Below are 14,914 nucleotides of genomic sequence, written 5' to 3'. Positions count from 1 at the left end.
CATCCATGTAGAGGAGGTGACTGATCGTGGCTCCATTTCTGAGGCGGTATCCATAGCCTGTCTTGGTGATTACTTGGCTTAGGGGGTTCAGTCCTATGCAGAACAGCAGTGGGGAGAGTGCATCACCTTGGTATATGCCACATTTGATGGACACTTGGGTAAGTGGCTTGCCATTGGCTTCAAGTATGGTTTTCCATATCCTCATCGAGTTCGCAACGAAAGATCTTAGGGTCCTGTTCACCTTATACAACTCCAAGCATTCAGTGATCCATGTATGTGGCATAGAGTCATAGGCTTTCTTGTAATCAATCCAGGCTGTGCACAGGTTGGTATGTCGGGACCTGCAGTCTTGTGCGACTGTTCTGTCAACCAGGAGCTGATGTTTGGCTCCTCTGGTATCTCTACCAATGCCCTTCTGTGCTTCGCTCATGTATTGATCCATGTGTCCACTTATCTTAGCCGCAATGATGCCTGACATGAGCTTCCATGTTGTGGAGAGACAGGTTATTGGCCGATAGTTGGATGGGACTGCACCCTTTGAGGGATCCTTCGGTTAGCCATCCTGGGTGAGTCCCATCCCTCAGCAGCTGGCTCATTTGTGCTGCTCGGCGCTCATGGAGTGCTGTGAGTTTCTTTAGCCAGTAGGTGTGGACCCTGTCCGGGCCTGGTGCTGTCCAGTTCTTCATATCTGAGACTCTTTCCTGTATGTCTGCCACTGTTATGGTAACTGGGTTCTGTTCGGGGAGGTTGCTGTGCTCCTCTCTCAGGTTCACCAGCCATTGTGCACTGCTGTTATGTGCAACCTCCTTCTCCCATATGCCTTTCCAGTACTTTTCATTTTCCAGTCTTGGTGGGTCAGCTCTGTTGTTAGGACCCTGCCACTGAGCGTACAGTTTCGCAGGTTGTGTTGCGAACAGCCTGTTTATTCGTCTGGCCTCATTCTCTTTCGTGTACCGCTTTAGGCGGCTGGACAAGGCTTGGAGCCTTTGTTTGGCAGTTTCGAGTGCCAATGGTCATTCATTGGGGCTTGCCTCCCAATCTCTGTTATGACCTCCTCCTCTGATCTGGCAGCCTCGGGCCCTTCAACATGGAATCTGCGTTGTACCTCATCAATCTCAAGTTGTGACAGCAGCCACAAACTGTAACTGTTTGGAACACTGAGCTACTAGTTGTTTCGTGGTCAACCGTGACTGTGGGTTTCGAAGTAACCATTTAGCCCACATTGTCTGCATGTAACCTCTGACTAGGGTTGTTTGAGTAGTAGCATTCCAACAGAGCCACGCTTTGTTCCAGTAGCTCATTTTTCATCAAGGTGCTCTGGTCCCCCTTGTTTGGCCGGGCGACGTCTGTCATTCGTTTTATTGTCTCTCATCATTGTATGAGGTAGGCATACAATGATGCCCAAGGATCTTGCCCAACTGGATGGTGCTTATGTGCTCTTTTTTTTGCCCCAAGCGGGATTCGAACCACCGTCTCCCATACGCCAAACTGATGCCTTACCAACTGAGCTATCCAGCCACAACAACATGAGAGCATATATATGTGTGTGCGTGTGTGTGTGTGTGTCCACATAATTTAGGGTGGGCTTCCTGTCTTTGCTTGCACTGTTCTCATGCATGACCTTTATGTGAATTTGTCAAATACCACGAGCGTAGAATTATTTTGTGAATGAATGTCAGTGAGCTTTTGAAGAATTAATGTTTTAATGTTTTTTCTGTGTGTTTTACTTATTTATTTATTTGCGTGTAATACCAACAGTGAAAAGTGGTCCTAGAATCACATTTGAAATGCCGGACAGCACGGATATATTAAACACAGATCTGCCCTGACTGCTCAGTGAATGAGCACATTTTAGAAATTTTAAGGAAAGAATAAGACCTCCCACCACACTAAGGCTATGTATGTGCGCTCGGAGGACATTCAAGACTTTATTTTGCAGTCAGAGAAAGAGAGAGAAAAAGAGTGATACAGATGGTGGGTCTTGGCTAAATGCTCTGCTGTGTAATAAGAACCACATTTAGAGCACTGAAATATGCTTAACGTGGCAGAACACTGCACACAAAAACGACCCACCAACCCACACATCCATACACGCACAGGCACACACGTGCACACATATTTAAGCACATGTGAGCATGACTATGATACAAGACAAAGCAAGTACTACCTCTACAAACAAGTGTCATACATTTATGCTCTCATGTTTGCTCTCACAGGTTTGTTTGTTTGTTTGTTTATTGAACATAAAAAACATATACAGTAATAAATTGACAGAAAGTAAGGTAAGTAAATTAGTAAAAAGGAAAGAAATCAGTCATCATCCAACACAATTATTATGTTCAAAGGAGAAGGAAGAAGTAAAAAACGTATCTAGTCCTACCCCATGTTATGTATTCATATATAAATAGATCATTTTTCTATCAATCAGAAAAGAAAGGAGGAAAAATTCTCCATCAGGGCTGACCTTGCTTTTACCCTTAACCGTGATATTTTTACAACTTTTGGTTTATATCGGGATTTTATACATACACACCTTGTGTCAATTTTCTCTTGTATTCATCATGGATATTGCAGTACCTTTCTCTATTTATCAACTTAATTCTGATTTATTATGATATTTAATTAACGTTTAGAATTTATCACCTTAACTCTGATTGATGTCGGTTGTTTGTACTATTTTTTTGAATTTGTTTTTGAACTCGGCAAGCGATTTACTCATTTTCAGGTCCGTTTCGAAATTATTCCACAGATTAACACCTTTGACAGATACACTTCTTTGCTTGATGTTTGTTCTTGTTTTGGATTTTTTTTTTTGTATATGTTGGTACCTCTTAAATCATAACAGCTTTCTCGAATTTCGAAAAACTTCAGAATGTTTTGGCAGAGCAGGTTATTGTGTGCTTTGTACATTAATTGGGGCGATTTTAAAGTCAACCAGGTCATAAAATTTCATCGTGTTTTATTTGATAAATAGTGGATTTGTGGCTTCCGTATATTTTGATCTATTAATAATTCGGATTGCTTTTTTTGTAGTTTTAGAACAGGGAGTGTGTTTGTTTTACAGGAATTTCCCCATATTTCCACACAGTAGGTCATATATGGTAATAATAATGAAGAGTATAATGTGTACAATGATCTCTTATTTAGCACATCCTTGGTTTTGTAGAGAATCCCTATGGTTTTGGCTATTTTTCTTTTTACGTTATCGATATGTGGCTTCCAACATAGTTTTGAGTCTATTACTAATCCGAGAAACTTGGTTTCATAGGCTCTTTCTATCTCAATTGAGTTTACCATAATTTTAGCTTGGTGTTTGATTGGTCTTGTGACAATTTATTCCTGTCAAACCAGTTTTTAAATTTGTTTAATTCATTTTCTATGGTTGTCAGGAGCTGTTTCAGATTTATTCCAGAACAGTAGAAAGTTAAATCATCAGCAAATAGGACACATTTAAATTGTTTTGAGACCTTGCAGATATCATTTACAGTGGTGTAGTGGGGATTTTTTAAGTGGGTGTACGCGATTCTGGGGTGTTCTATATATACATACAGAACATCAATCATAGGCTACAACACCAGTTGAACTAACGTTAAATTTAATGTTTTACTACTCCAAAATAATCACTGGCCAACGATCAAAAAATCAATGTTTTTCTGCTTTTTCTCTGTCATTTTAGTGCAGGGCTAAAACCGAAATAAAAATTGAATTTGGCGTCGGGAGAAGTGGGTGGACGGCGTACCCCCGCGTACCACGCCCACTACACCCCTGATCATTTATATATAAGATGAATAGTTTTGGACCAAGCACAGACCCCTGAGGAACTCCATGAGTGATTTTCAGTTGATTCGTTTTTTTATTGTTGAGCTGCACGTACTGATATCTGTTATCCAAATAACTTTTTCTCTATTTATAACCTACACCTCCAATGCCATATCTCTCTAATTTATTCAATAACATACTATGATCTATTGTGTCAAAAGCTTTTTTTAGATCTAGGAAAATCCCAACAGTAAATTCTTTGTTGTCTCTATTAGTGGCTATTGCTTCCACAAACTCCATAACTGCCATTGAGACTCCCTGAAGCCATATTGATTTTCACTTAACAGCGCATGTTTTTGTATAAAGCTATCAAGTCTGCTAGAGAATAGTTTTTTCTAATATTTTTGAGAATTGTGGTAGTAGTGATTTTGGTCTATAATTTGTAAACAAATGTCTTTCGCCACTTTTATAAATTGGAATAACTTCAGCAATTTTCATTTTTGATGGAAAGATACCAGCTTTGAATGACAGGTTGCATATGTGCGTGAAAGGTCACGCGACAAATTCTATAATCTGTTTTATTATTGTCATATCAATATGAAAGCAATCAGTTGACTTTTTAGTTTTAAAAGTTCTTACAATATTTGATACTTCTTGTTTTACAGCAATAAGGAACATCGTGGAAGATTTTTTTTCCACGTATCGATCTATTTCAAACAAGTTTGTTGGATCAGGAATTTGTTTTGCTGGGGTACTGCCGATATTGACAAAGTACTCATTAAATTCAATTGCTATTTCTGCAGTTTTTTCAATAATAGTATTTTTGCCTTTGATTAAATACTCTGGATAATCCACTTTTTTAGGACTATTTCTGATTACTTGATAAAGTATTTTCCATATTTCTTGTGTGTTGCTTTTATTCTGCTCCAATAGTGCATGGTAATGGTCTCTCTTATTGGTTCTTATCATATTGGCTCATTTATTTTTATAGGTCTTATATTTTTTCTGCCTCTTTAGTTCTCAATTTTATCAACAATTTATATAAATTATTACTTTTTTTTACATGCATTTTCTATGCCTTTCGTTATCCATGGCTTACTTGGGTTGATACAATTTCCATTTTTAAATTTTTACTGTACTGTTGTTCTTAAAATCATAATTCATTTATTCTCCATCCATGGGATAGTTTTCCGAAGAACCTTCTCACTGAGACCCACAAAGACTTTGGCTGACGATCATCATTATCCATCCATACATTTTCTAATCAGCTTATCCTCAAAAGGGTGGCGGGCGTGCTGGAGCCTATTCCAGCTGTCTTCGGGCAGTAGGAGGTGTACACTTCCGGGGTGAGAGGATGCAGGCGTGTATGTCGCCGCTTCTCAGTCCGAGCTATTTTAAATTCAGATTTTTCTTTTGCCCTTCTGCTTGGACTGTGGGTACTGTGATTGATACAACTTGAATCATCACTTGTCCGATCAATCCAACCCCATCGTGGCTTTGTCCACGAGCTAACGCCGGTAGTTTGTGCTAGCTTATGCTAGCTTATGCTAACCAGCTGTCACCAAACCGGCTTTCCTCCCCTGACATGGGGCGCAAAAACCTCCTTGCCCCACCTGCTCTTAAGTCCATACTCCCGACGTTCTGCCATCATCCAGTGGCAGGATTGCTCCAGTATTCTGTCGCGGATCTTCTCCGGATGCGGTGGATTGCACCGGAATTGCACCATCATCCGGACATCGCTTGCCTACCTCGACGTTGCTACATCCACCGCGTGTCGCACAGACATGTCAAGCAAAAAAACTCTGGCTTAATCAACTCAACCTGGTCCACTTCTCGACACCCTTCCAGAAACTCTGGCCGCAACATCAACCATCATGCATTAGCCCGCCTGGCTAGGTCGGCTAACAGCACTGCTGCCGTCAAACACGACACCTCCGCCGTCAACTTTGGTCTGCTGAACAACTGCTCACTCACGAGCAAAGGACACCTCATCCAAGATGTCCTCGCCAACCACCAACTCAACTTTCAGAAACCTGGCAAAAGACGAACGACTTCTCTGTTATGAATGAATCAACTCCTCCCGGCTTTGTTTACATTTGCCATCCCCGTGGCAACGGCCGTGGAGGAGGTCTAGCGGTTATCTACCGCGAGAAATGGAAAATCCTGCCCATCGCTGTTCCTGCATCAAGTTCTTTTGAATGCCTGGTTTTTAAGCTCCCTGGACCCTCGCCAACCATATCGCAACAGTTTATCGCACCCCCCCCACCCCCTCAAGCCACATCGTGATTTTATCAGTGAATTTTTCTAGCCTAATCACACATCTATTCACTCTCTCGCCAAATTTAATTTTTCTGGGAGATTTCAATATTCACATGGACAACCTCACCCTGCCACTCACCAGAGATTTTGCATCCTGTCTGGAGAGCCTTGGGATACCTTGTCTCATCGACTTCCCCACCCACATGAAAGGCCACACTTTGGACTTGGTTTGCTGCTCTGGTCTCTCCCGCTCCAAGCCCACTGCTGATGCTATTCCTGTAACTGATCATTTCCTCCTCACTATTAACACCATACTCCGCCTTTCTTCAATCAACCCCCCCCCCCCCCCGCCTCATTTCTTTTCGAAAAACCAAAAATATCAACATTGACACCTTCTGCTCCATTATCGACCATTCCATGCCAGCAGACACTGTTTCAAACCCGGACGACCTCATCACCCACTACAACACAATCCAACTACTAACCTGGCCTCATCCTCTCCAACGAAGGAAACTCAAGAATTCTCTTCTCTGTCATGAACGAAATCCTCCAGCCACCAAATCCCCCCCCCCCCCCCCCCCACCGGTACTCCACAGCAACCTGCAACTCCATAATGCAGTACTTCAATGACAAAATCCTCAAGATTCATCATCACCTCCATCAAAACCTGCGAGCTCCCTCCTCACCCGAACCTCCTTCTCCTTGTCATCCCTTTTCCAGTTTTGTTGCACCCACGACTGCTGAAATATCCAACCTCATTCACAAATCCAAGCCCACCACATGCCAGCTTGATCCCCTCCCTTCATCCCTTGTCAAATCCTGTGTTCCTTTCCGCTTCCCCTCTGCCCCATCTCCAACCTTCCATTTATCTCTAAAATCCTTGAAAAAACTGTTGCTGCTCAACTCCACTCCCACCTATCCCTCCACTCCCTCTATGAACCTTTTCAATCTGGTTTCCACCCCCGCCACAGCACAGAGACCACCCTAATCCGAATTGTAAATGATCTCCTTTATAGCAGCTGATTCTGGTTTAGTCTCTATTCTCATCCTCTTAGACCTGAGTGCCGCCTTTGACACCATCTCTCACCCTTTCCTCCTCAATAGACTCTCCTCCATTGGTCTCTCCCACACTCCCCTCAGTTGGTTCCACTCCTACCTCAGCGGCCGCACTCAGTTTTTCCAGCTCAAATCCTTCACTTCAACGCCCTCCCCAGTCACCACAGGTGTACCCCAGGGATCTGTCCTAGGGCCCCTTCTCTTCATCATGTAACTCCTGCCCCTTGGTCATATCGTCTGCAAATTTAATATCCACTTTCACTGCTTTGCTGATGACACCCAGCTCTACCTTTCCTGCAAACCAAACTCCATACTTCCAACCCCCTCCCTCACCTCTTGCCTCTCCGAACTCAAAATATGGTTCACAACAAACTTTCTTAAATTCAATTCTAATAAAACTGAAATCCTCCTTCTTGGCACCAAATCCACTCTATCTAAGGTAAACAGTTTCTCCCTCAACATTGACAGTTCCTCAGTGTCCCCCTCCCCTCAGGTTAAGAGTCTGGGTGTCATCCTTGACAGCATGCTCACCTTCCATATCAACACCATCACCCGCACTGCTTATTTCAACCTCCGCAATATAAACAGACTTCGCCCTTCCCTCACCCCCGCACCACTGCTATTCTTGTCCACAGTCTTGTCACATCCCGCTTAGATTACTGCAACACTCTCCTCTTCGGCCGACCTCAAAAATCTCTCCATAAAATCCAGCTGGTTCAAAACGCCTCTGCTCGCATCATGACAAAAACACCCTCCCAGCAGCACATCACCCCCGTCCTTGAGCAACTCCACTGGCTCCCTGTCCATTACCGCATCAACTACAAACTGCTCCTATATACATATATGGCCATCCACAATCTGGCCCCTCCCTACCTGTCCGACCTACAGTACTTCAGGTGCATACCCCCACTCGCTCCCTGAGATCCTCGTCCTCCCTCCGCCTGTCAGTGCCCCCTGCCCGCCTCAGCACCATGGGAGCACTCTACCCCCCCGGACCTCCAAAACTGTACACCTCTCTCCACTTTCAAGAGCCCATCTAAAAACACACTTGTTCAGGACTGCCTACAATACATAACTCTTCCATTTCCTCTGTTTTGTGATTTTATGTCCTGTTTTTATACAATATTTATTTTATTTATTTTTACATTGTATTGTCTGTACAGTGTCCTTGGGTGGCATAAAAGGCACTTTTAAATGAAATGTATTATTATTATTATTTTTATTAAGGGTGATGGGCGTGCTGGAGCCTATTCCAGCTGTCTTCGGGCAGTAGGAGGTGTACACCCTGAATTGGTTGCCAGTTAATCGCAGGGCACACGTAGACGAACAACCATCCATGCTCAAAATCATATTTAGGAACAATGTAGAGTGTTCCATTAACCTGCCATACAATTTATTTGAATGTGGGAGGAAACCAGAATACCCGGAGAAAACCGGGGCAGGCAGTACTTGCAAACTCCACACAGGAAGGCCGGAGCCGGAATCAAACCCTTCACCTCTGCACTGTGAGACCAAGGTGCTAACCAGTTGACTCCTGTGCTGCCACCATCATCATTAATTCTGCCAAAATGATGACAGAGTGGTCACTGTTAACACTTAAGTGCACTAAATAACATTTGTTCACACATATCACAGGAGATCCCACTTAACCTGCATTTATATACTTATAGTTACATCCAGAAATACTTGAAAAATGGCAATGTTTTGATTGGGGATGCACCAAAAATCAGGTCACCATAAAGACTGAAAGAATACAGCTGACACAGGATGGTACGATGTCGCAAGTAAAAACCTTTCAAGCAAACCATTTCAAAGCCTTGATCTCTGTCCGTGATGACCAGGACGTTGCGGGGCACTACCTTGGAGGTAAAAAAAAAAAATGGCTGGGGCAGGGGTAGTGGTGTGGCATGATGCCGGGCGCGCCTGTGGCGCATCATGCACCTCCGGCTTGCTGAACGGAGTGGGGGTGAGCGGCAGGGAAATCAATGCAAAATTCCCCCACTTCAGCGGCCAGCCATTTGTCCAAGCGACCAAGACAGCTAGCATCTTGACATGCTTCAATAGTCCATCATAGACATATGTAACAGAAAGAATGGGGTCACTTTTCAAAATTTGTAACGGAAAGAATGGGGTCACTTTTCAAAATAGTCTTTTTCAGCCTCAGATAATAAATAAATTGAAAGTACTGTACGGTTTTTTTAATCTTTCATTACTGCAGACCCAGTTCAAAGTGTCCCGCGAACAGTGGTTGGGGACCATTGTTTTATCTATGTGAATGGTTGCTTTCAGATCAGTGGAATACAACTAGTATTGAAACTCAAAAGAGAATCACAAATCTCTTATTGTGGAGTTCAGACAGGTTCACTTTATCAATGGTGTCGACGAGAGGGATGACACCAGCAACCGATGCTATTTTCATTATGCATACAGCTCTGAGCATTGATATGAAATTATAAAATACATTACTGAAACCATCTCAGAATACAGTTGTACACACCCCTTCCTAGTGAACAAACAAAATTACACTTCTGGTTTACATTTGACAGCTGCAGCGACAGTACTTTCACTCTCTCTCTCTCTCTCTCTCTCTCTCACCACATAAACCTATTGACTACTAAAGCTTTTCCTCAGAAGAAAGGGTAGAAATGAGGCTCACTTGCATGCAGGCACGCCTGCACACGCAAACTGCAAAAGAGGCATGTAGCACGCTGCTTTTTGCAGTCGCAGCACAAACAGTGTGGTGCAAGAGAGTATCTGGAGAAGCGACGATGAGCAGAGAGAGAGAGACAGTGAAAGAGAGAGAAGAAACGTGTACAGTATTCTCAGGGGTACCTGCTCTACCATGTCGTCTCAGCCTTCCATGCACATCCAGCTGTGCTGTAAAGTCCAGCCCTGCAGTGTTTGCCTACAGCTAGCATCTATTATGGATAGCTCTGTGTGTGTGTGCGCGCGTGTGTGTGTGTGTGTGTGTGTGTGTGTGAGAGTAGCAGGAGGAGGTGCTACTGGGAATGACAGAAGCATTCCTTCAAACTGTCCAGGTTTTTTTTTTCTGCAACTGGGTCTCACTCCTAACTTCCACTCACAGGTTTTCTGCCCAAGGTCTAACCGAGAGTAGTACGACTCACATAATATGGCAATTGTTTTTTTTTAGGCATCATGTACTGGATGCTGTCTCCTGTAAAGAGGAACATTATTATTCCATTTTGACATCATTCTCGCATGTGGTAAAGCGTTTCTGGAACTATTTTGGCAGCATAAATGTTTCAAACGGATAAGCACAGCGCAGGTGGTGTCATTTTTAACATCAACCATTACACTATACGAAATAAGTCGCAGAGACCTCCTACTTAGAAAATGCCATATGCCAGTGAGAAGGAAGATGGAGAAAAACAGTCAATGCGGCGAACCCCCTGCTGGTACCGCTGAGCAAACCATTAACTGATGTGGATGTGCAGATGTGATTGATGAAACTCCAAAAGCTCTTCAGTGGATTGTTTTTTCCATTACATACTCATTTTCAGACATCCATGACATGAGACACCGCCAAACTTGTGCCAGTGCAAAACAAGTTTTATCTCTGCCAATTAGTAATTATCTTATACAGACGGCTTTCTTGTATTTCTTTCGAGACTGATTCAAATAAATACAGCCCATGGTAATTAGAAGAAGCAGAAATAATCAGTTGTCATCATAAAGCCTTCATTGCTTGCACAGATAATGTTTTCATCCGCCAAAAACAATAAAATATGGACTCAACCTAAAGTTTGATCATACGTGATTGAAGTGGTGACAAACGTGCTGCAGGAGGATGACTTTTTTCTTGCGAGTGAGTTTCTTCATTGATAAAAACAGCTCACGTTCCACCTTTTTTTTTAAGCACCCTGGATGATGATTATTATCAACGAAGCAAAAGCATAGTGAGGCAGACAGAGCAGACGTTCCACAAGAAATTATCAGTTATCAATTTGAAACAAAGAAAACATTAAATTAACTTTGCCCCTTTCTGGCCAAGGACGTCAGACACCCGACTTTTTTTTTAATCACTAATAAGACTGTACTCTCAGGTTGTCCTTTGGTCTGAGGTGTGTTAAGAGTGGTTTATCCCGATAGTAGGGTCCGACAAAGGTCGGGCCAACACCCTTAGATATTAAAAAAGAAAGTAGCCAATCAAAGAAACACACTGACCAATAAACAAAAAAGTGTTAAATAAAACAAAATACTTCCCACCAATTTTTGTATAAAAGTGGGTTCCCCAGAAAGCAGGAAATATTTTCCAAAGCAAGTCTTTTCTTGCCGACATCTCCGATTTACAACACTCCCGCCTCCATCCCTCTTTTGAAGCACTTAAAAACTATTTTACGATGGGAATAATCCTAGTGTGTACTCGGCCTTATATCAGGGGTAGGGAACTCTGGTACCTCGTGATCCATATCTGCCTGTTTTAGATCCCTCTCTATTCCAGCACACCTGATTCAAACAATCAGCTCATCAGCAATCCCTGTAGAGGCCTGAAACAATCATGAATCAGGTGTGTTGGAGTATGGCGGGATCTAAAACTGTCACGTTGCGTGGTGGTTGTGGACCCCAAAAAGCAGGCAGGAGGGAGGAGCAGGGTGTACTTGACAAATTGTATTTAAAACAAAGAAAACTAAATCCAAAACAAAGTCCAAAGTAACAAACAAAAACCATGACTTAAACAAAAACTATCAATAACCAAAACACGACTAGAACAAACATGACAGCAGCAAAGGAACAACAAACATGACAGTAGCAAGAGCAAACAATGACCCGACACTGAGTGTTTGGGCTGGGAGTCCTTTTAAAGCCCTAATTACCTATGACCAACAGGTGTGCAGCTGCCGGGGGAGCCCTACAGTGCCACCTGTTGGTCCCTAAACCGAATCATGACAGTACCCCTCCCTCAAGGGACGGATCCCAGACGTCCCAAAGTTATCCAAAAGGCTTGCCTCGCCGGGGAACAGGAACTAAAAGCGACGGCAACCCTTGCCTCGCCGGAGAACAGGAACAAAAGCGACGGCAACCTTCGCCTCGCCGAAATACAGGAACAAGAAGCGACGGCAACCCTTGCCTCGCCGGAGACCAGGAACAAAAGTGACGGTGACCTTCACCTCGCCAGGGAACAGGAACAAAAGCGACGGCAATCCTTTGGCTGGGCGTGGCCTGACGTCGACGGAGCTCGACGTAACGGGGGACATGGAACAGCCGGACGTGAACAGGGGCTCGGCCTGGCGTGGGCGTGGATGTGGCACGGCTTGTCGTCGACGTGAATGTGACTCAGCTCCAGCAGACACGTGACGAGCCTCGGCTCAACGTGGACGCGGACGGGGCTCGGCCCACCGTAGACGCGGCTTGATGAGACGCAAACAGGACAGCCGCATCACCAGCGCTGCCTGAAAGGGAAAGGGGTGTCGGCCGCAGACGCGCTCCGCCAGGCACATGGTGGAATAGGGACCAGTCCTTAGTACCTGCGGGGTCCAGGTAGTCGGGTCATTCTGTCACGTTGAGTGGTGGTGGTGGACCCCAAAAAGCAGGCAGGAGGGAGGAGCAGGGTGTACTTGACAAATTGTATTTAAAACAAAGAAAACTAAATCCAAAACAAAGTCCAAAGTAACAAACAAAAACCATGACTTAAACAAAAACTATCAATAACCAAAACACTACTAGAACAAACATGACAGCAGCAAAGGAACAACAAACAAACAAACAAACATGACAGTAGCAAGAGCAAACAATGACCCGACACTGAGTGTTCGGGCTGGGAGTCCTTTTAAAGCCCTAATTACCTATGACCAACAGGTGTGCAGCTACCGGGGGAGCCCTACAGTGCCACCTGTTGGTCCCTAAACCGAATCATAACAAAAACAGGCAGGATATGGCTCTCAAGGAACCGGAGTTCCCTACCCCTGCCTTAGATGCTCGTTGAGCTGATCCTCTACATTTGAAATGACAAACTTATTTTTTCCAAACCCTGATTGTTAGGGTGGTTCTGTTTGTGACCAACAGATGGCACTGTAGGGCTCCTCCTGCAGTGGGACACCTGTTGGTCATTGTGTCATAAGTTAGTGTTTGGTTAAAAGGACTTTCTGCCCGAACAGTCGGTGTCTGATCATTGTGTGTGTCTCTGTGCACGTGTTATGTTTTGTTTTTGTCATAGGTTTTTTGTTTCTTTGTTACTTTGTTTTCTCGTGGTTTTCAGGACTTTGAGTTTTTCAGTTAGTTTCTCCAGTGTACTCCTGTTTGCATTTTTGTTCAATACATCGTGGTCACTCCTCCCTTCCTCCCTGCTTTTTGGGGTCCTCCACACGACCATCACGCGAAACGTGACACTGATAACCAGACTTGTGAGTAAAAATGTAACTTTTAGTCTTGCACTATCAGGGATGCCCACAACGAATCACTCACATGACCACTGTAGCAACCGTTTTTATGACTGATACCCTTTCTGATGCAACCCATCCATGTTTTATACAAGGTGAACCAGCCGTGACTGGATCTTGGGACACTGTCGGAGATCAAACTCAGGCTGTCTGCCCAGGCAGCATGTCTTTCAAGCTTGGGTCCAGAGGAATCGTAGCTTGAGGGTTCTAGGCAGGATCTTAACTGTTCCCAGTATTGTGTTCTTCTACAGGGAGATTCCTTCAGATTGCTGTTCCTGGTTTCCACTAAAGCCATCCATGAAGCTTGGGGGTAACTGCCCCCAGTGCTCAGATCACTACTGACGCCACTGTTGCCTTCATCATCCACATTTCCTCGAGTTCTTCCTTTGGTCCTTTGTATTTCTCCAGCTTTTTGTGCTCCTTTTTACAAATATTGCTGTCACTTGGGTTTGCTACATTTATCATGACCCCTGCCTTCTGATGTTGGTTGGCTATCACTTGTTTGTCAGCCTGGATCTGGAAGTCCCACAGGACGCTGGTTGTTCTCAAACACCCGTGGTGATGTCTGACATCTTAATTCTGGGAACTATAGTCCATATTTGGTACATACAGTATATGATTCGGTATGGGCCCGGTGGTCAAGTGGTTAGCGCGTCAACCTCACTATGCAGAGGTCATGGGTTGGATCCAGCCTCCCCTTGTGGGTTTTTTCCAGGTACGATGGTTTCCTTCCACATTACAAAAACATGCATGGCAGGTTAATGGAGTACTTTAAATTGTCCCTCGTGTGAGTATGAGCGCGGATGGTTGTTCGTCTCTATGTGCCCTGCGACCGGTTCAGGGTGTCTCCCGTCTACTGTCCAAAGACAGCTGGGATGGGCTCCAGCATGCCCTGCAACCCTTGTGAGGATAAAGCAGATCAGAAAATGGATGGATGGATGGATGGATGTTTCGGTACAGCATTCTTGCTACCTGGTTATGCAGGTCCACGTGTGCCTTGCATACCAGCATGTTACACCCTGCTGTGATATGCTGCACTGTCTCGATGCACAGCCTGCACCTGGGCCCTGTCTGATGTGTTAAACCCCAGCCTCAATTGATATCGTGTTTCAGACTTATTCTTATGTTGCCATGACTAGTACCTCCATGCGGGTTTTCCAGTCCAGTTGGAACACGGTATCGTTTTCCAGTTTTGCTCTCTCAGCCATGGGCGGGTCGTGTGATCTAGCCACTGGGAGCTTGTTTGTTCATTCTACCAGTCTCTCGTGTACCTCTTCAAGGAGATAGCTAAGAGTCCTTGGTTGGCAGTCTCAAGTGCCTGAGGACATTTTTTGGGGCAATTCTTTCTTGTATTTCACAACTTTGCTTTGCTCTGTCAGGAGGCTAATTATTTTTGCCTCTAACCCTCGAGAGCCCTTTCTGCTTGGCTCTCAACGAAGGCG

General features: G+C 44.2%; 1 protein-coding gene across 4 annotated transcripts in view; it reads right to left on the bottom strand.

Annotated features, from left to right (window-relative positions):
- Positions 1 to 14,914, bottom strand: part of rbfox1 (RNA binding fox-1 homolog 1) — a 191,394-nt gene that overhangs the window by 93,594 nt on the left and 82,886 nt on the right. Inside the window, exon 1 of one of the 4 annotated variants that reach the window (XM_086132303.1) lies at positions 9,907 to 11,513. The exons of the other annotated variants lie outside the window; for them this stretch is intronic. Coding sequence (XP_085988429.1) covers positions 9,907 to 9,918 — 12 coding nt within the window. The 5' untranslated portion in view covers positions 9,919 to 11,513. Of the gene's footprint in view, positions 1 to 9,906; positions 11,514 to 14,914 lie in introns of those variants that run through there. 4 annotated transcript variants of the gene reach the window in all.

This window comes from Hippocampus guttulatus, chromosome 16, assembly GCF_054856545.1.
Source record: "Hippocampus guttulatus isolate MCC_2025c chromosome 16, RoL_Hgut_1.0, whole genome shotgun sequence".
NCBI classification, from domain to species: Eukaryota; Metazoa; Chordata; class Actinopteri; order Syngnathiformes; family Syngnathidae; genus Hippocampus; species Hippocampus guttulatus.
This window is presented reverse-complemented; position numbering and strand designations above follow the sequence as displayed.